This window comes from Prionailurus viverrinus, chromosome B2, assembly GCF_022837055.1.
Source record: "Prionailurus viverrinus isolate Anna chromosome B2, UM_Priviv_1.0, whole genome shotgun sequence".
NCBI lineage: Eukaryota > Metazoa > Chordata > Mammalia > Carnivora > Felidae > Prionailurus > Prionailurus viverrinus.
Genome location: NC_062565.1, coordinates 128,659,377 through 128,679,553, shown reverse-complemented (window position 1 = coordinate 128,679,553; position 20,177 = coordinate 128,659,377). Strand labels below are relative to the sequence as shown.

The 20,177-nt window shown below is 35.3% G+C and overlaps 1 protein-coding gene across 3 annotated transcripts in view; it reads right to left on the bottom strand.

Moving 5' to 3' along the window:
• Positions 1 to 20,177, bottom strand: part of VTA1 (vesicle trafficking 1) — an 86,438-nt gene that overhangs the window by 2,295 nt on the left and 63,966 nt on the right. For all 3 annotated transcript variants that reach the window (XM_047859818.1, XM_047859817.1, XM_047859819.1), the window contains 2 exons: positions 12,126 to 12,299; positions 5,547 to 5,627 (listed from right to left, as the gene is read on the bottom strand). In XM_047859818.1, coding sequence (XP_047715774.1) covers positions 5,547 to 5,627; positions 12,126 to 12,299 — 255 coding nt within the window. The remainder of the gene's footprint in view (positions 1 to 5,546; positions 5,628 to 12,125; positions 12,300 to 20,177) is intronic.

Here is a 20,177-nt window from a genome sequence, read left to right as displayed (position 1 = left end):
GTGCGTATGTTATACATATCTATACATATAGCAACGGCAGGTATCTGGACACTAAGTTCTGATCCAAATTATTGTTTTCTTTAAAATTTTCAAAAGAGTTCTGAAATAATGGATCATAAAGTTTCTAGGGCAGGGTCAGGCACCGATAAATGTTGAAGAACTTTAATGAATGAATATGTTTCCACTTCATATTATTTCCTACATTTTAAAAGGAATCAAGTTCATACAGAATTACATATTAATTTCTGACTTTAAGAGAATATAAATATACACATAACTACTTATGGTAACTAGCCAGTGTGCTACATATAAATTCTTCAAATACTTGTTGAATGCTATTAAAGTTATAATGGTTAATCTTACTATTGTAAGAAATTACACATTCCAATTTTGACAGAACTTACTTCAATTTTCTTAAGTTCCAGTCTTGCTTAAAAAGCAAAAAAATACAAATCAATAAACTAGTAAAATGTAATTATATATTAAAAAAAAGTTCTCCAGTAGTACTAAAAGTTTTAGTACTACTGAAAGTACTAAATTCTTTTAGTATTTAGTGACTTGGCATTTGTTACCACTTAAACTTAAAAACCAATTATCCTGCAGCTCTATTGACAATTTAGTCAGGACACTTTAGGTTGTATTTTTTTCTTGAAAATACCTACTAGATTTTTCAAAGTTTTTTCTAGATATATTAACAGGCTCTGGTCATCTAGAGCTAAACATACTATCTAGGTGTGTGAGACATCTTTGAAAACTGAGTTCACCCCACTCATCATTTTGTACTTTAACAGCCTGTCCTCTTATTCCAGGGCAATTTTTAAATATGTAGGGCATCCATCTAGAATTTACTGGACTTGCTGGAAGGAAACCCAATGCACAGAACTAATAGTTTTTATACCATTGGCCTTAGCACTGTTTTGCTGACATACCACTTACTTATTAATAAGATGTCTGTAGTGGCAAGAACTCTGTCACTATTTTAGTTTTTACAAACTAAACTTATACACCAATGATAAAACTATCTTAAAACACAAATATTCAGAAAATATGAATGGAAGTATTTTAACAGGAAAATGTCATTACAGATACATATGTATCTTATAAACTTGTATGAAATTATGTAACTAGCAGATAAAATATCATTAGATAATAACCATCTTACACATTCAGATACAAAATGTAACTTACAGATTTATATAGAGATGTTAGATTTATTTTCAACAATTAAAAGAACTTAAAAAGCCATGTCAAATAGTTACTTTTGCTATTCTGTAACACTTCAGGCTTTCCTTCATTTAACAAATATCATCTAAGAGTCATCAATAATAAAACATGTCATTAAACTTTCAAATTAAAAAAAATGAAATCTGCTTAATTATGATTCTTTTAAATTAGCAGTTGAAAACTGAAGTGGAAAATACATAAGAGAACAAGTGTTCAATTTCAGTATCTGATATTATATTCCAAATTGTAAAAACTTCTCCGTGCACCCATATAGAAGCTGTTTTTTCAATTACTAAAGTTTACTAGAGGCCATAATCAGAGCAGAGAGAGCGTATTGTGGACCTAAAAGGTGTTTAAAGGATTAGAGAGGCTGTCTAACAGAACATCTCTTTTCTGAACCCTATGCCTAATATGTTCCAAATGGCTTTAGGCAAGACAGTCCTCATCACAGGGCTGCTTTTCTCCTTTACAGGGCAGTACGAGAAGGCAGAAGACAGCTAGGGCTATTAGTGAAGTTCCCTATTGCAGCAGAAAGAGCCTGGGTCAGCACTGGATCAAAGATAACATTTTTGGTGTAAAGAGAAAATCTCTGCACACTCAGTTGACAGAAGAATCCATTTCCAAGGTTGATTTATCTAATGTCATGACAGAGCATAGAATATTTCATTGTAAAAATTTCCAAAATGGGTCTTTAAAGACTCTTTTCTATCTAACTTGGTAATTTTAGAAATTCACGTCAGGGACTTTGGATAATCTGACCCTAGTGGACTCTATAATCCTCTGACTTGAATGGAAAGCACAGGCAGGATCACAGGGGAACCATCTGATACCCAGTAAACCTTAAGGGTAGAGACAAACCTCAGTACTAAACCCTTATATGCAGGCACTGCCAAGATATGTCACTTAAAAATGGCAACAGCAGTAATGATTTGAGGCAGAATTTGACTGCATCGGGCACTGTGCTAAATACTTTTCAGATATTCCATTTAATCTTCCAAAAAAACTTACGAGGTACGTTGTTATTCACATTCTAATACTACCTAAACAAGTTAAAAAGGGAAATGCTCTGCTTCCTGTATCTACCACCTTTCCAATCCCATTCTCTTCTCCACAGTCAGCCACAGACTCACTACAAAAAATATTTAATATATTAACACACATATAATATGGGTATTAAAAGGTGAGGAGTACTAAACACTAAAGAGAAAAATGTAGCAGCAAAGGGGTTTAGGGAGTATTAGAGGTGGTGGTGAAGCTAGTGATGGTTATGAGACGACTAGTTGTAGTCTGTGCATTCTCTAGAATTTTTCTATGTACTTAAACACATATGTACATGCGGCAAGGCAGAGTCTTAATTTTTTTTTCCCTAAACAGGCTCATACTATACAGAATGTTCTACAACTTGCTTTTTTAATTCAGTATGTGGAGGAGATCTTTCATGTCAGAGTTACTATATTCTTTTTTAATATGTGCTCAGTAGTCCATGGGACAAATGGACCATAATTTTCATTATTATTAAATAATACCATAAGATTATTTTCTACTACTATGATGATGTTGAAATAAAATATCCTTGTAAACATGTTTAGTGTTCAGGTCTACGTATTTCTTTAAGACAGATTCCTAAAAGTGGAATATAGCCGGGTCAAAAAATTAGTGACATAATAGTGCTGCAAAAAACTTTACTAACGTATACTGCCCAGCAACAGCATGCCAAGAGTCATTCCCTGGGTATTCACTGACACTGTAAATTATCAATCCTTTAAAATATATTTTAATATTTGTAATTAAAAAAAATTACATTCCACATTAGTTAGCATATAGTGCAACAACGATTTCAGGAGTAGATTCCTTAATGTCCTTAATTCCTTAATTCCTAATTCCTTCATTTAGCCCATCCCCCTCCCACCACCCCTCCAGTAACCCTCTGTTTTTGTTCTCCATATTTAAGAGCCTCTTATGTTCTGTCCCCCTCCCTGTTTTCATATTATTTTTGCTTCTCTTCCCTTGTGTTCATCTGTTCTGTGTCTTAAAGTCCTCATATGAGTGAAGTCACGTATTTGTCTTTCTCTAATTCTGCTTAGCATAATACCCTCTAATTCCATTCACATTGTTGCAAATGGCAAGATTTCATTCTTTTTGATTGCCGAGTAATACTCCATTGTATGTGTGTATGTGTGTGTGTGTGTGTGTGTGTGTATATATATATATATATATATATATATATATATACACACACACACGCCCCACATCTTCTTTACCCATTCATCCATCGATGGACATTTGGGCTCTTTCCATACTTTGGCTATTGTTGATAGTGCTGCTATAAACATGGGGGTGCATGTGCCCCTTTGAAACAGCATAACCTGTATCCCTTGGATAAATACCTAGTAGTGCAATTGCTGGGTTCTAGGGTAGTTCCATTTTTAATTTTTTGAGAAACCTCCATACTGTTTTCCAGAGTGGCTGCACCAGTTTTCATTCCCACCAGCAGTGCAAAAGAGATCCTCTCTCTCTGTATCCTCGCCAACATCCGTTATTGCCTGAGTTGTTAATGTTAGCCATTCTGACAGGTGCGAGGTGGTATTTCATTGTGGTTTTGATTTGTATTTCCCTGATGATGAGTGATGTTGAGCATTTTTTCATGTGTTGGTTGGCCATCTGGATGTCTTCTTTGATTCATGTCTTTTGCCCATGTCTTCACTGGATTATTTGTTTTTTGGGTGTTGAGTCTGAAAAGTTCTTTATAGATTTTGGATACTAACTCTTTATCGGATATGTCATCTGCAAATTTCTCCCATTCCGTCGGTTGCCTTTTAGTTTTGCTGTTTCCTTTGCTGTACAGAACCTTTTTATTTTGATGAGGTCCCAATAGTTTATTTTTGCTTTTGTTTCCCTTGCCTCTGGAGACATGTTGAGTAAGAAGTTGCTGAGGCCAAGATCAAAGAGGTTTTTGCCTGCTTTCTCTTCGAGGATTTGATGGCTTCCTGTCTTACATTTAGGTGTTCCATCTATTTTGAGTTTATTTTTGTGCATGGTCTAAGAGAGTGGTCCAGGTTCATTCTTCTGCATGTCGCTGTCCAGTTTTCCCAGCACCACTTGCTGAAGAGACTGTCTTTATCCCATTGGATAGTCTTTCCTGCTTTGTCAAAGATGAGTTGGCCATATGTTTGTGGGTCCATTTCTGGGTTCTCTGTTCTGTTCCATTGATCTGAATGTCTGTTTTTGTGCCATAAAATATTTTCTTATCTATTGACATAAAACCAAATTCCTACTAATTCTCAATTTCCCTGATTATTAGTATGGCTGGGCATCCTTTCATGTGTTCACTGCTTATCTGTGTTACCAGCCATATTCTCTGTTTTTTTGTTTTTTTGTTTTTTTTGGTGAACTGAGTTTTAGTTATTCATTTGTAGAAGCTCTTTATATATGCTCTGGACATTAATTCCTTAAGTTTCAATTCCCTCCTGGTCTATTAGTTGCATTTTAAGAATGTAATAGGGAAGAGGGAATCTTCCGTGGTATGGAATTTATTATTTTTCATTAGTTAAGCCTGTTAAGATGCAACTAAATCAGATACGAGAACTGGGAGACAGAATCTAATATATATTTTTTCCTGATAACCAACTGTTGTAACATCACTTCTGAATATATATTCTTGCAACATTGCTCCAAATGCCACCTTTGTCATTAATTTCCATACTCTGTGGCCTGGTTTCCAGATTCCCTACTGTGTCATTGATCTATCTTTTTCAGATATTTTCACAGCAGATTTTAGACAGAGCTTTTAAAATTGAGGGGGATTATAGAGGGGAGTCTGGAAACCAAGTTTAACAGAGGAATATGGTATTCATTGGGCAGGTGATATGTTTTCCATTATGTTGTTGGGTAATCTGCCAGTTTATTAAAGGTTCTTTTTTGTTTTTATTTTCAATTACAGTCACTTCCCTTTTCGGATAATCTAATAATTTAATGTAGTAGATAAGGAAGACCATAATCATAACACATGGTAATTCTGAAGTAAAGTCATCTAGTATAAGCTTTCATGATAGCTTTGGCTATATGTTTGTGCCACTATATCCATCATTATACAAAAAAAGGAACTGTAAAACTAAAAAAAAAAAAAGGGAATGCCTTCAAAGTTGGGTATTTTGGATAATATGAAATAATCTTGGCTCACTGGAGAATCTAGTGAACACAGCCATTCAAAGAAATGTGTTTCAAATTACCTAGGCATTCAAATATACAACACTCTTAAGGTAAAATTACCAAACAACGTCCAAAGCAGGAGATACAATATATCACAAAAACAGCTGACTTACCCTGGGACACTGTACTGAAAAGTGCAGGATCAATAGCCGGAACAGTCTGGGGAGTAGGCTGGATAGTATTACTTGTTACACCTGCAAATCGGAAAAGCACAAATGGGTATTACAGTTATACTTAATTATACACTAGGAAAGCGTTCAGAGGATCACGAAGGAATTTCATTTCTTAGTATTTTGGAACCTTAATGAATTATAATTTGACACACTTGTTTGATGTTGGAAGCTGCAATGGAAAACATGCAGGAAAATATATTTTGAGTGCTTACATAACGTATTTAACGCAAATGGTAATATGTCTGCATACTATACTATTTTGTACATTTTTCATTTAATATATTTTCGCAATTTACCTTATTAATTTACATGGGTACATAAGTGTTCCATTTCATGTATGAACCACAATTTATAAAGCAGTCCTTTACTGATGGACATGTAGGTTGCTTTCATTCTTTTGCTACTATAGATAACACTACAGTGAATATTCTTATATACTGTGTACATATACATATGTACAATGTGTATGAATTTATTTATAGGAAAAATTTAAAGAAGTGTAACTGCAAAGTCAGGTTTTAATTTTAAACTGACTAATTTAATGACTATCTTTCGCTTGATTTTGATAATTGCTAACCAAATATATTAAACTATCAACATCTGACATAATTGTTCCCACAAAACTTGTTAACCTTTAAAGGCACATAATAAATAACATCAACAAAAAAAAAAAGGGAATGCAACCTTTGGCAGGGATCTTCAAGACTACCTAATCAAGTGTAGTGTTTTGATGTATCTAAAGCATAGAGACGTGACTACATATTTTTCATATTGATGTTAAAAAAAAATGAGCAGATCAATCTAGATATCATTGCCATTCCTTGCTAAATAATTTGTGTTTCTATGTAAATTAAGTTCTCCAAACAAATCTGTTCCTCTATGGAGAAGGAATATTTTTATTAATCAGCATCTTGTTATTTAAAAATTTTTAAAAATGTTTATTTATTTTTGAGAGAGAGTGAGAATGAGTGGGGGAGGGAGAGAGAGAGGGAGACACAGAATCCGAACCAGGCTCCAGGCTCTGCGCTGTCTGCATAGAGCCCGTTGCGAGGTTCAAACCCACAAACCTCGAGATCATGACCTGAGCCAAACACTTAACCTGGACACTTAACCAACTGAGCCACCCAGATGCCCCAATCAGCATCTTGTTATTAAATTTTAAATGCTTATTTGTACATCTTCACATGACTAAGTAGACAATATTAATTAACAAGAACAAAAAAGAATTTGCACAGAAATTTAGTTATGTAGTAAAATTTTATTTAAGCAATACTAAAAAAAATTATGTGGTGTGTATTTTATTAAGAACTTGTGGGGGCGCCTGGGTGGCGCAGTCGGTTAAGCGTCCGACTTCAGCCAGGTCACGATCTCGCGGTCCGGGAGTTCGAGCCCCGCATCAGGCTCTGGGCTGATGGCTCAGAGCCTGGAGCCTGTTTCCAATTCTGTGTCTCCCTCTCTCTCTGCCCCTCCCCCGTTCATGCTCTGTCTCTCTCTGTCCCAAAAATAAATAAACGTTGAAAAAAAATTAAAAAAAAAAAAAAAAAAGAACTTGTGGTCACAGTCGTTCAACAAAGACTTGAACTGACAACACAGGCTGCTCAGCGCCTCACGCAGCAGTAAGAAGATGCTGCCTCCATTTGTCCTGATGCACGAGCCAAGGGCTGTCCTTTGGCAGCCATCATGACATGTTCCCAGGGGGACCTAGTGTACAGGCCCAACACAAGCTCATAAATACTTGTTTTGTTTTTTTACATTTTATATATTTTTGATAGACAGACAGACAGAGCACAAGTGGGGGAGAGGCAGAGAGAGACGGAGACACAGAATCCAAAGCAGGCTCCAGGCTCTGAGCTGTCGGCACAGAGCCCGATACAGGGCTCAAACTCACAGACCGTGAGATCATGACCTGAGCTGAAGTCAGGCGCTTAACTGACTGAGCCACCCAGGCGCCCCTCATAAATACTTGTTAAATTTGTAAAAATAGCTTGTGGTTTATGTTACTTTTTTTTTTTTTTCGAGATGCCCAAATCTATTTTTCTTTCTTTCTTTCGGGATTTGGAAAGGTCTCATTTGTCAATTCATAAATGGATCGCAGTCCCCAAGACTGCAATATGCTGGAGTGATGTGACCATAAAAACATTCCTGGGGAAAGCAGAACTGTGTTGGAAATTTCCTTCCTTCTGTTATTTAACAAAATGAGGTATTAACAAGTAACTTCTGGTTAATTTTTAAGTAGATGGTTACATAGCTTATTAAATGGCATTAATATACATTCAAGAATTAAACATTAAAAAATGTCTAATTAAGTACTGAATTGTTCTACTGCCTACATGATGTGGGGATTCTGAAAAGGGAGAAATAATAGGTAGTGGTTAGAAAACTAGAAGATTATCCAAAAAGTATAACCCTAAAGAGTAGCATTTGGAGAGGCAAAGAAAAGAAAGACATGCTATCTACAAGGAACACTGTAAGCAGAGGTAAGAAAATGGGAGGATTGGGTTGAGTAAAACCTCAGTATAATCACGGAAAATAGCATTGATTGAAATGGTTAGGACAAAATATTAACAACTCTGAAAGCTGTATAGGAGAACTCAAATGCAGTGCTGATACTTAAAAGAACAACAATAAAAGCGCTAAGTTTTTGATCTCTGTATGTGCTGAGCTACATTTATCATCAAGAGGCTAGCATTAAGTATAAAACAGTTCTAATATTTAACCTACTTAGATTTATTACTGAGCTCTTCTTCCTGAGCACTTACAGGCTGTGTAAAGCGCATGTTTCAAGAGAAAGGAAAAACCACCTGCTCCATCACCTACTTCTGACAGTCCACAGTGGTTAAATACAAGAGGCAAACACTCCCCCTGCTTAAACAAACGTTATCGCTGCCCTCCTTGCACCTCGGTGCGTTTTTGTGGAAGAACTAAAAACTGTATATTAGTACATACTATTCTTCTCAGCTATCTTAAGGATTTCCCTTTGATAAAAGTGCATCCTGGATCTTTATATGAGGGAAAGTAAATCAATCTTAAAGTGAGCAAGAGGGGAAACATCTGCTATATTTATAAACTAGAAATGTTATTTCATTTGCTATTAGGCAACTGTGGACTTTTTTTTTTTTTTTAACTGTTTTAAATATAATAGAAAAAAAAATCTGCCAGCTAAGAGGAGATTCCAAAATCTTAAACCAGTATTAAGGGGTAAATTACTATATGGGAAAAGTAGATTTTGATTTAACAGGGTTTTAGTTCCTTGGAGGAAGGGACATAGAAAGGAGGTGCCAAAAACAGAATCAGAAAGACACGGGTTCAATTTCTAGTTCTGTCACTAACAGGTATGCCTGTACATTTGTTTTCATGGGACAATTGCTTAATTTCTTTACAGTATGTAAATAAGAGACAACAATTTCTAATATAGTTGCTGTAAGAATTAACTTATAAAATAGCTATGGCAATTATTTAAATGCTAAGTCTATTTAGAGTGTATATAAAGTAACACAAGAGAACCTCAACCTAAATAAGTTCCAAGGCTTTTGGTTTTATGTGCTTGCTCTGAGGAACAAAAGAGAAAACATAAAATAAAATAAATAAGGTTTACGCCAGTTAACTGGATCAAAATTAACTGCTTATATCAGAAAACTTCCTAACAGAAAACTACCTCGATATCTATCTTTATGTATATCATGAATATTCTAAGCAGGAGATACTGTTAGTCTGAACGTATGGAACTACTAATATTTGATCACTTTTGTTGTACCAAACCTAATTCAGCCTTCCTACTAGAAATAAGCTTTCCCTCTTCTATATATGTACTGTAGAACTATATATTAAATATACAAATATATGCCTATACAGAATTCTGCCCAAAGATATTTTGTCTAAACCAACACCCCTCATGCAACTTTTTTTAAGGTCAATACCCTACCCCCAAAGGTGACACTTCCCTTGATTCACAAAATGGTTTTAAGTGTTCATTAGCTTGGTGCTAAATACCCTGTCTTTGGCACAGAAATAGGAAGGAAGCGAAAAAAAAAGGAAAAGGAAACTAATTTGCTGAACACTGATTTTGTGTTAGGCATAGTAGTAGTGAATTTTCAACCTTTTCCCCTTTAATAATTAAAATCACTATGAGAGTATGGTTAATTTCATTTTAGAAAGAGGCAAAACCTAGGTCAGGAGAAGCTGTATCACAGTTGAGTCTGTGCTTTAGCAAGGGGTAGGCACTAATAACCAATACAATTTGACTTCAAAATGCATTTTATTTTCTAAAACTGGTGTGTCTGAGGCTCCTGGTTAGTGTTTAAATTCACTAGTATAATTAGAATAGTATTAACCTAAAGCAAATACATATACGTAGTTGGTGGTGTTGCTTATATTGTTCTACCTGAAAATATTGAGTATTTCTTTTTTTTTTTTTTAATTTTTTTTTTCAACGTTTATTTATTTTTGGGACAGAGAGAGACAGAGTATGAACGGGGCAGGGGCAGAGAGAGAGGGAGACACAGAATCGGAAACAGGCTCCAGGCTCTGAGGCATCAGCCCAGAGCCTGACGCGGGGCTCGAACTCCCGGACCGCGAGATTGTGACCTGGCTGAAGTCGGACGCTTAACCGACTGCGCCACCCAGGCGCCCCTTGAGTATTTCTAAAAGAAAAGAAAATATTTATAATTCTGTTCCATGATACTTACAGAACAAACTCAAATTGGTGTGTCTATTAAAGTCATCATACAGACCATAAAACAAAGTCAGGTTAAAATATGCAGAATGGTGACACAAAAGAGGTCAGTGTTAAAATGACCACATTCATCAATATTCTTCAAGACAAAAATAACAGCAATATTTGCAGGTAATATAAAACTAAAAGTTTTAAAGGTTTTCTTTTTGTTTGTTTGTTTCTTTTATTTATCTGAGAGAGACAGAGGCTCAGGGAGGGGTGGGGACAGAGGATCTGAAGCAGGAAATCCTGACCTGAGCCAAAGTCGGACACTTAACTGACTGAGCCACCAGGTGCCCCTAAAGCTAAAAAAGTTTTAAAATAGGAGCAAAGAAACTAACAATAGCTGGTGCTACAATGGTCAAGTAGAACACTTTTAGATAGTGGTCAACTCATGCAAAATAACCTAGAATGGTTTGGGTAAACTGAGGCTGAAAATTTAAAAGTCAATGAAGTAATGATGTGTTATTAATGGGGCTCAAAGGATGACTTTCCTATCGATCAAATATTCTTTTTTTTTTTTTTTAATTTTTTTTTTTCCACGTTTTTATTTATTTTTGGGACAGAGAGAGACAGAGCATGAACGGAGGAGGGGCAGAGAGAGAGGGAGACACAGAATCGGAAACAGGCTCCAGGCTCCGAGCCATCAGCCCAGAGCCTGATGCGGGGCTCGAACTCACAGACCGCGAGATCATGACCTGGCTGAAGTTGGACGCTTAACCGACTGCGCCACCCAGGCGCCCCTCGATCAAATATTCTGAAATGTTTGGGGGAGCCTGGGTGGCTCAGTTGGTTAAAGCGTCTGACCCTTGATCTCAGCTCAGGTCATGATCTCACGGTTCATCTGTGGGACTGAGTCCCATGTCAGGCTCTGTGCTGACAGCAGGGATTCTCTCTCTGCCCCTCCCTTGCTCACACGCATGCTGCCAAAAAATAAATAAACATTAAAAAATATATTTTGAAATGTTTGTACAGTTTACTACCATAGATTATGTGGAGATAAAAGAAATATTGTAAGAATAATTTTTGGAAAAAAATCAAGATATTAAATTATGGTTTTAAATGCCCTTCTATTTGAAAAGTAAGGGTGATCTGTTGTCAACAATGCAAGTACATGTCTGCAATTTTTAAAAGTATCTTTCATTTACTGACATTGACATTACTAGAGACTAGTGTTGTCAGATCTCTTCCATGAAAGCACAGACCTATGATACTGATTTATTCAAGGATAGTAGTTATCACTTCCCTTTTTTTCCTTTAGTCACCTGTTTGTAATATTAAAAGAAACAACCCAAATCCCCTGTTTTCAGTTGTCTGTGATTCCACTGCTACTGAGATTCTGTGCCTCAGTGCCTGCTCCCTCCATCAATAATGTCTATGTTGAGGGCAGAGGTCAGGTCCTAAGGAAATAAAGCAAGAAAAATGAAATCTTGCTCATACAGTGGGACGCTGACCAACACTTCCTGTAATAGACCAGCTCACCTCACTGCTAATCCTGAACAGCACTAAAGGGCAAAAAAAGGGAGAGGAAAAAAAGAAAATATGACTCATGAAAAGCACAGAAGTTCTTAGTAATAAAACATATAAAGTTAATAGTAACATATGTAAATGTTTTATCATTTCTCAAAAGAAAAGACAATTACTATTAAAACTTCAACAAAAAGGATTTAACATTTTTTGTGGGTTCAAATAGAATTTAAAGATCTTACCATATTTTATGACCATCACTATGAGGCATAAACATAAGGAAAAGGCGGTTCTTGTTTACGAAAGGAAGAGTTCAAAACTGGTTAACTTGAACTTCCTACCTGCGCTGGAAGGCACTTCCGCTGGCGTGTTGGCTGGAGCGTGCGCACCGGGGGGGATCTGGATTCCCGTGAAGCTGCTGGACGGCACACTGCCTGGGTCGTAAGCTGAAGATGAAGGCCGGGGTGGCTGAGTAGGCAGGGGTGTGGCCCCAGCCTCTTCATTTTCTTCAACATCTATTATATAATATATATGTAAAGCGAAATTAGGTATTTTGAAATAAACACGCCAAATATTCTTATCTCGCTATACAGATAAGACAAACAGACCTTCAAAGGCAATTCTATTTAATGCACTCGATAAGCAGGCTTTATCTCTTAAAATACTAGTTTTAACTGTTTTCCTTTTTTGAAACACTTAATTGTGCCTGACAATATGATTGTCACTTCTTTTAAGTTAAGACTTTTTACAATTATATAAAATCTTTGCGTATAGTATATTTTTCTTAAAAATCAGTTTTTTTTAAACTCACTCTTTAAACTTATGAAAAACAGGATATTTTTGGCAAAACATGTCATATTTAATGTTATCCATAAGAACTTTATTTTTCTGACAGCAGCCTTTTACTCAGCATTTGTTGTTTACACTAGCTATAAAATGATTACCTGTGTGTTTGTTGTTCAAGTATTAGGTTCATCAACAAAAACAAAGAAAATGAAATTTCACATTGAGCTACCTGCACAGAAAGTAGTGACAGACTTGTGTTGAGAAGTTTTGAGATACAGACTTAAAATATACTATATTATTAGCTGAATTTGATAACTACCTTGGGAAAGTTAAATATTGACAGTCTATTTAAAAATTACAATTAGTGGGGCGCTTGGATGGCTGAAGTCAGTTAAGCGGCTGACTTTGGCTCAGGACATGATCTCATGGTTCATGGGTTTGAGCCCCATATCAGGCTCTCTCTGCTGTCAGCACAGAGCCTGCTTCAGATCCTCTGTGTCCCTCTCTTTCTGCCCCTCCCACTGCTCATGCTCCCTCCCAATCTCAAAAATAAACAAACATCAAAAAAAAAAAAAAAAAAAGAAAAAAAGAAAAAAAAGAAAAAAAAATGACAATTTGCCACTTTTGGGAATCTTAGTAATTTGAAATGCAAACTAGAGCAACAGATTTCTGAAATCAATTTATTTCCTATCAACTTTTTAAATAACATTTTTGTCTGATCATAGCCACATTATATATCCAATGCAGATAATTTTAAGCAACCAAAAAAATCTACCTACTCTGAAATATATGTTACTAAGTAACCGTGTACATGTATTTATATTTTATATACACTAAAATAATTTTCTCTTCTATTAGAGAACTGTAACATTAGTTTACCCTAAATGAAAGATAGGAAGGAACCTCTCAGTCCAATGTTTAAAGGCACTAGAAAGTGACTAAAAGTCGGAAGAAACCAGGGTGAAGATGGCCCCCAGGAGAGGAAATCTCACCAGGCAAGGTTTGCTTTCATGTGGCTTTTCACCTGCAGCACTCAACAGTCTGAGCAAAAGAAAGAACTGGAGAGAAGTGAGCCTTGAAATATGTGTGTGAACCCCAAGTAAATACTGTACGACCCTGAATTATGCACGCACAATCCAGAGAGATTCTTGAGGGTCCTGGTAAAGGTAACAGCCTTAAAGGTGAAAGACGGACAGTGTTCGAGTTCAGGCAAGTTAACTGCCATTAGAACAGTAAGCAAGAACTTGCAGGGGAAGATAACAAAATGCAAAGGAGCTACAAGAGGTGATCAGCAATAAAAATTAATAGAAATATGGGTGGGAGGGAGGAAGAAAATGTGACCAGAGTCAGGAGAAAAAGAGAGTCTATAGAAATAGACCACAAATGACCCAGATATCAAAATTAGTAAAATAAATAAATAAATAATCACTTTAAAGCAGGTATTATAAATATGTTCAATATCACAGAAAAAAATATAGTCATAATGAAAGAAGAAAAACTCACCAGAGAAAAGAAACTGTAAGAGGGACAAAAACAGGACTAACAGAAAACAAATGGTAAAAATAATAGGCTTAAATCTAGCTATAGAAATAATTACATTAAATGGACCAAATATTATTTTGAAGGCTGATGTTGACCGACACAAAATACAACAACAAAAAACAAACAAAAAAGGGGCGCCTGGGTGGCTCAGTCAGTTAAGTGCCTGACTTCTTGGGTTCAGCTCAGGTCATGATCTCACGGTTTGTGAGTTCGAGCCCTGAGTCGTGCTCTGCACTATCAGCATGGAGTCCACTCTGGATTCTCTCTCTCCCTCTTTCTCTCCCCCTTCCCTTCTTGCTCTCTCTCTCAAAATAAATAAATTTTTTAAAAAATGAAAAACAAACAAAACCCTATATGCTTTAAGACTCAGATATGTTTATACTAAAATGATGAAAATAGATATACTATGTAAATACCAAGTAAAAGCTGAAATGGCTAAATCCAATAATAGACACAATAGGATTCATTTCAAGGAATATTAGTAGAGATACAAGGAGATGTTTCATAATGATAAAAAGGTGAAGTCATTAAAAAAAATCAAACAATTATAAAGGTGTATGTGCCTAATAAAAATGAAACGAAAGCTGACAGAACTAGTAAAATCCTCACAGTTGAAACTTTAATATGCTTCTATGACTCACATTCATGGGCCACCACACAAATAAATGTAGAATATTTTCTTTTCAAATGCAAGTAGCATATTCACCAAGACAGATCATATTTTGTACCACGAAATAAATCTTAGTATACTCTGATATATTGAAATCTTGCAAAGTATGTTCCCTGACCAGAGAATTGAATTAGAAATCAAAAAGAAAAGTCCCAAATATTTTTAAATTACACAATATATTTCTAAATAATCCATCTCTCAAAGAACAAAGGAAATAAATATTTTGAATTAAATGATATCAAAATTTGTGAGATGTCATTAAATCAGTCCCCACAGGGAAGATAACTGATGCTTTAGGTGCTTTTTCTAATAAAGAAGAAAAGCTTAAAATAAAAAGTCTACATTTTCTCTTAAAAAGCTACAAAATCAAAACTAAAAGAAAATTAAATCTCAAGTACAAAGAAGGAAAAAATAATATAAAAACAAACATAAAGGAAATAGAAAATAAAGATATTATTAGAACAATTAAAAAAACTGAAAAATAACCAGATTAGAAAAAGGACAGAGAATTGGGGCGCCTGGGTGGCTCAGTCGGTTGAGCGTCCGACTTCGCTCAGGTCACGATCTCACGGTCCGTGAGTTCGAGCCCCGCATCAGGCTCTGTGCTGACAGCTCAGAGCCTGGAGCCTGCTTCAGATTCTGTGTCTCCCTCTCTCTCTGGCCCTCCCCCCGTTCATGCTCTGTCTCTCTCTGTCTCAAAAATAAATAAATGTTAAAAAAAAAAAAAAAAAAAAAAGGACAGAGAAATGGATAATATAAATATTAGTAATTAAAGAGGCACTATCAATACACATTCTTCAGATATTAAAAGGATAATGAGGAAAGAAAGGAAATATGAAGTCAATGAATTACACAATCTAAGGGAAATGTCATTATCCTTTCAATGTCTGTATGATTATCATCATTATGAAAAATACAGACACAAACTACCAAGACTTACCCAAGAAGAAATGATCTGAATAGTTTGGTATCTATTGAAGAAATTGAACTCACAGCAAAAAAACTTTCTATAAAGAAAATGCCTAGCCTAGATAAAGTGGCAAATTCTATCAAAATTTAAGTAAGAGATAATATCTGTCTTACGCAAACACATTCAGGAAACAGGAATAGGAATCACTGTCAACTTATTTATGAGGCTGGTCTAACTCTGATAGCAAACCTCATAAATGTGAACACATATCCAAAGATCCTTAGAGTGAGAACCAAATCCGGCTATATATTGTAAAGACATTACACATCATGACCAAATGGCGTTTACCAAGGAGTGCAGAATTGATTTATCATTTGAAAATCAATGTCATTCATATTGACAGAATAAAGAAAGAAAAACCACATGATAAATTCAATAAATGCATAAAAAGCACTTGATAAAATTTAACCTCCCTTTAAAACAAAAGTTTTCAGTTCCCTGGAAGTGGGGCTTGGCGGGGAGGGGATTCCTTAGATGAGATGGGGCCATAAACGAAACAAAACCACACACGTAAATATCATTGCTGGTGCAACAGACAAGAAAAAGAAAGAAAAGACATAAAGATTGGAAAGAAAGAAGCAAAACTGTCTCTCCTTACAGATAACATGATTACCTACACAGAAACTCTCAAGGAATCTACAAAGCAACCACAACTAACAAGTAAATTTAGCAAGGTTGTACGATACAACATCATTATACAAACATCAATTGTATTTCATATTAGAAGTAAACAAGGGAATGAAAAAACACATTTCTTGGAAATTAACAAAAGAGGTTCAAAATCTATATTCTGAAAAATACAAAATACTGTTGATAAAAATTAATGCAGGCTTAATAAATGGAAAGATGTATCATATTCGTACAATTAAAGACTCAGCTTTGTTAAGGTATACATTCACTCTAAATTGATGTATAAATTCAATGTAATATCACTCCTAATTCCAGTAGGTTTTGTTTTTTTTTTTTTTTCTTAACAGAAACTGAAAAAACCTACTTTAAACTTTATGTGGAAACTCAAAGGATACAGAACAGCTAAGAACATGTGGGTAAAGAAGATACCAGAACAGGTGGATGATTTCTGCCAGCTGACCTCAAGATTTACTGTAAAAAGATGGAAGGCAGTGTGCTATTAGTATAGACAAAAAAATGCACCAATGTAACTGAACAGAGTCCAGAAATAGAATCACACAATTAACTGAATTTCTGACAATGTGTAACAACTGGTGATGAAATAATAGGATACCCTTATGGGGGAAAGAATCCTGAATCCCTACCTCACACCACGTGCACAAAAAAAATTTAAGGTCTCTCACAAGCCTAAAAGTAAAAATGCAAACTACAAATCTTCAAGATTAAATATATATAAAAGAATTTTTGAGATAGAAAAAAAGACTTGGCAGGACACAAGAAATAGCCATAAATTTTTTAAAATTATAAATTATACTTATCAGGATTAAAGATTCTTGTACTTAAAAGATAATTAAAAGAACAAGGTAAGCAACAGACTGGGAGTCAATATTGGTAAAACATGTATGTGACAAAGAACTTATGTTCATAATTTATAAAAAAAAATCAATACTAGAATGACAGATAATCCATTAAAAACCGGCAAGTATACTAATGTTCATAGCATTATTCACAACAACCAAAATGTGGAAACAATCACAATGTACACCACTAGATGAATAAATACAATGTGTATATGCATACAATGGGATATTATTCAGCCTTTGGAATGAAATTCTAAAACATCCTATAACATGGATGAACCTTGGGGTGCCTGGATGGCTCAGTCAGTTAAGCATCCAACTTCAGCTCAGGTCATGATCTCACGGTTCATGAGTTCAAGCCCCATGTCGGGCTGTGTGTTGACAAGTGTGGAACCTGGAGCCTGCTTTGGATTCTGTGTCTCCCTCTCCCTCTGTCCCCCCTGCCCCCTACTCACACTCTGTCTCTCTCTCTCTCTCTCTCAAAATATTAAACGTTAAAAAAAAAAAAAAATGGATGAACCTGGAATACATTACAATAAATGAAAGAAACCAGTTACAAAAGGTCAGAGACTGTATGATTCCATGTGTATGAGGTACCTAGAGTAGTCAAATCCACAGATACAGAAGACAGAATGGTGGTGACCTGGGGCTGGGAATCCACAGTGGAAAGGGGACTTACAGTTTAATGGGTACAGAGTTTCAATTTAAGAAGATGAAAAATGTTTTGGAGATACATGCTGATGATAAACTGAACAAGATGAATGTATTTAATGCCACTGAACCACACAATTAAATAACTAAAATGGTAAATTTTATGTTATGTATATCTTACCACAACAAAAAAGAACAGGCAAAAGATTTAAACAGATGCTTCACCAATAAAGATATAGGAAAAGCTGATAAATACATTTAACAGAGTTCAATAACATTTAGTCATTGGGAAAATGCAAGTTAAATCACAGTGAAGAGTCACTTTACATGGGTCAGAATGGCTAAATTTAAAAATGCTAACAATACCAAGTGTTAGCAATGACATAGAATGACAGAAACTCTAATACATGGCTGTTGAAAGTGTAAATGGTACAATGACTTTAAAAATAGTTTGGGAATTCCTTAAAAATTAAACGTATATAACCTAGCAATTCTGCTCCAGCTATTGACCCAGAGCAATGGAACACATGCCATGTGTTCACATATAATGTGAAGTATGTCAAAAACCACATGTATTTGCATTTAAATGTCATGTATTCAAGTGTCAAGAAGCTTAATTCTTCATAACCTCAAACTAGAAACAGCTAAAATATTCATTAGCAGATGAACTGATAAGTAAATTATTGGTATCTACAAAGTGAACTACTACTCAGCCGTAAAAAAGAATGGATTACTCATACACAAGACATAGATGAATCTCACAGATGTGATGCTGAGAGAAAGAAGCTGGGTGCAAAAGAATATTGTATGACTCCATTTACACAATGCTCCAGGTCAGGTAAAACTAAATTTTGATTAAACAAACAACTAAATCAGTTGCTTCTCAAGGTAGGAATGGACTGGGAAAGAGTATGAGGAATTTTGAGAGGTAATGGAAATATTATTTATTTAGAGGGATGTGTGTCAAAAGTCACCGAGTCACTGAATTACTCTAAGTAAACAGGTAAACTTTAATTTCTATCTTTGCTTTTTTACAGTGGTACAGATTACTAATTCTGACTCTATCATTTGTTTTTCAGACATGAGTAAATGGATGACTAAACTGAAGCTAATGAAAGCTAGAATACTTAGTGTTGAAGAATGAAAATAATGTGTGTGTATGTGTGTGTGTGTGTGTGTGTGTGTGTGTGTGTGTCTCCCTTGCTCTGTGTTCTGAGAAGGCCTAGAAGCAATGATATATCAGCAGCAATGCAGACACCTAGTGCCTATCATGCCCAGGTTCCCAGGTCTTGGCTTCCATTCTCCAGTAAAAAGGACCAAGGGCTCTTTAAAGAAAAAGTTGATTCTAGTGCTGGGTCAAAAAAAGAACTAGATGCACTTGTAGCATTCTGATGTGTCAGAAAGCGAGGAAGTGTATACCACCAAGAACGATAGAAACACACAAAAAGGACACAGGAGCCAGACTGAAAAACTCCCACTGTCTGAATCTGGGACAATTTTGACCACCATAAAAAGAGATGATAGTAATGGATTATAATCACTGAATATAAATTCATGAGCCCATACTGACATAAATAATTAAATGAGTAAATACACAGATGAAGGAGATAGGAACACTCTTACAGTATAATGCCAACTTATTAATATAGAAGGAATAATGGTGTTAGAAAATCATCAGTAGATGCTAATGATGGTGGGGTAATATTCCATTAAAAATAGGGTATTTACATAGCCTCAAAGTATCTTCCACAAACAACTTATTAATAACAAAGGGAAAATTATTTTAAAGTATAATAGCCCAGAGGATACCACATTATTTGAGTGATCAGTTAATATCACCATTATTTCACCAATATGTCACAATATTATACACTTCCAATGTGAGGTAAGGAACACAATCTCATTCTAGAGTATTTCTGCTAAAAATGCATAATAGTAATCTAATTATGAGGGGCAGTCTATAAGTAACTAGCCTGTGCTCTTCAAAAACATCAGGCCAAGAAACACCTACAAAGGCTGAAGAACCATTCCAGGTGAAAGGGACTAAGGAGACATGAAAAGTAGATGTAATGGGTTGATCCTAGACTGGATCTTGGACACAAAATGCCACCAAGGAGATTACTGAATCAACTGATCAAACTTAATATTTGAAATATTTAGAGGTAAAAGAGTGTATCTCCAATTTATTTTCAAATTCTTCAAAAAATGTGTATTTGTAAAATTATATCCTTTTGTAGAGCCATAAGCCATTTCTGAGAAGATACTGTTAAAGTTATGACATTAA